The sequence below is a fragment of the Perkinsus marinus genome (genome assembly GCF_000006405.1).
Source record: "Perkinsus marinus ATCC 50983 genomic scaffold scf_1104296960410, whole genome shotgun sequence".
NCBI lineage: Eukaryota > Perkinsozoa > Perkinsida > Perkinsidae > Perkinsus > Perkinsus marinus.
In genome coordinates this window covers 76,915-78,985 of record NW_003206160.1, presented here as the reverse complement: position 1 = coordinate 78,985, position 2,071 = coordinate 76,915, and the positions used below count along the sequence as shown (strand labels likewise).

The window sequence follows — 2,071 nt, the reverse complement described above, 5'->3', positions numbered from 1 at the left end:
TGTATAAAGAGTGGTATGGATAATCCCAGTCAGGCAGATGGGGGGAAGGTCGGCATCATAGCTGGAGATGAAGAAAGCTACGAAGTCTTCAAAGGGCTGTAATACTCCACCTCACACTTTTTGGTTTCCGTTTTTTCTATCAGATTTGACACTATCATTGATCGCTGGCACTGTGGCTTCCCACCGCATGCTAAGCACACCAACGATCTCGACCCTTATAAGATATCCAAGACGCAAATCGATCCTACAGCAAAGTAGGTGTATTCAACTCGGACCCTCTTTCGTCGTTTTGGGACCGCCGGAATTGACAAGGCGAGTAATTTACTCTAATCACTCGCCTCCTCACAATTCGCCTTTGACAAGAGATGTGTCGGACACCGCGTTGCAAGATACGTTCTTTCTTCCCGTGTGAGCATCGTGCGATCGATCCGAGGGTACAGACTACCGCCGAGCATATCCTTCCAAGAACGCCGAGACGTAGAGAGGTTGGCCGTGCAGGCTTTGAAGACCTTCCCCATACATCTCCGTGGTTACTACAGACCTCTGGTCGGGAGTCGGAGTTTTTCCACTGAGAATAATGGCACTGATGAAACTCACAACAAGGAGGAGGATATCACCCACCCTGAGTCGGGGCCTTTGCTCTCTTCCGGGGTCGGCCGGCACTGGCCTGATGCTCGAGGTGTATTCCATAATGATACAGATGATCTCAGAGTTCTGGTTAACAATGTGGAGCACTTGGAGTTCATTTCGACCCGGAAAGGGGATGGTGTCAGAGCATGCTTTGCCGAGCTCTCCGAAGCCCTCCGCACCTTCGAGGCTTCGCTTGCGTCTCAGAATCGGGAGTTGATGCATAACGATCGTCTCGGGTACCTCTCGTCACACCTCGACAACCTTGGCACTGGACTGCACATCTCAGTAGAGATGAGGATCCCCAATATGATCGGCAGACCTGATTTCGAGCGAATCATCCGTAGAATCGGACTCAAAGCCGCTGGGAACACGCAAGGCGATAAGTTTCATCACACTTTGTTTGTCGGGAATCTCGACGTCTTGGGACGTAGTGAAGTCGAAATAGCCGATGCCGTTATAGAAGGTTGCGCCAGGCTGGTCGAGTGGGAGCAAGCGCTCGAGAAGGGTCGAGACATAACGTCTGAGCTACCAAGATGACTGTCCTTGGGGGCCCATGGTAGATGCCATCGATGTTTCTGTGGTATCCATGTATGTTTTGTTATGTACAGTGGGTGGGTCCCATCTGATGGTGATTCACCAAGCATCGTTGGTTAGGTCAGTCGTACACAGCGTGAGCTGTTCACGTAGTTCGCGACAACACTCGTGTTGTGAGGCTGTGGAAGTATTTCATGCTCCAGTGCCAATGGAAAAATGGGTACGGTTCGAGCGTGTAGGTGAGTGACAAAAAATACACCGAACACTGCAAAATACCCCACAATTCGTCAGAAAGCCATATAGGATAGGTCCCGGCTAGTGCAATAGCTAGGATACTGATGAGAGAGTATCACACGAGAAAAGTATGTCATTATCAGCATCGATGACGTTCGATTTGTTTCTCTTCGACTCGAGCATGTGTGTAGTGACGCATTCTAGCTGATGCCGAGACGTCTCTTAGAGTGGCGAAAGGGAGCTATGCGAAATTCGGCCATGCATTGATGGGTGTCGAAAACCTCGGTGCGTGGTGAGATAACGGGATATATCCCTTACTGTGTGATCAGTGTCCCTAATTATCCGCTATTAAATGCACGTGAAGCCGCCTGTACACAGGAGATTGGGAGAGAGGGGCAATTGGATAAAGCATCATTCGAGTTTAATTATCAGGACAAAAGCCTGAATCGAACCTGGGTGTTCAGAGTGGAAGCACAGTGCTCTACCAACACACCAGGTCGAGCTACGAATGATGAATATCCCAATTGCCCAGGCCCGCATAACCGAGAAATGGTGCGATGGTTGCCAACGCGACATAATCGGATGCTGGGCCTCTCCCAACCTCTCTCTCCCTAACAGTAGGGCTACCTTAGAGCCGTTGTATCCTCGAGTCCTTGCTGCATATACTCAGACG

The 2,071-nt window shown here is 50.1% G+C and overlaps 1 protein-coding gene across 1 annotated transcript in view; it reads left to right on the top strand.

Annotated features, from left to right (window-relative positions):
• Pmar_PMAR019648 (Creatine kinase B-type, putative) overlaps nt 1-1,167 on the top strand; it is a gene marked incomplete at both ends in the record, with an annotated part of 1,403 nt that extends 236 nt beyond the window's left edge. Inside the window, 2 exons of the mRNA XM_002772752.1 lie at nt 144-254; nt 390-1,167. Of these exons, the coding sequence (XP_002772798.1) occupies nt 144-254; nt 390-1,167 (889 nt within the window). The remainder of the gene's footprint in view (nt 1-143; nt 255-389) is intronic.
• Nucleotides 1,168-2,071: the final 904 nt, after the last annotated feature.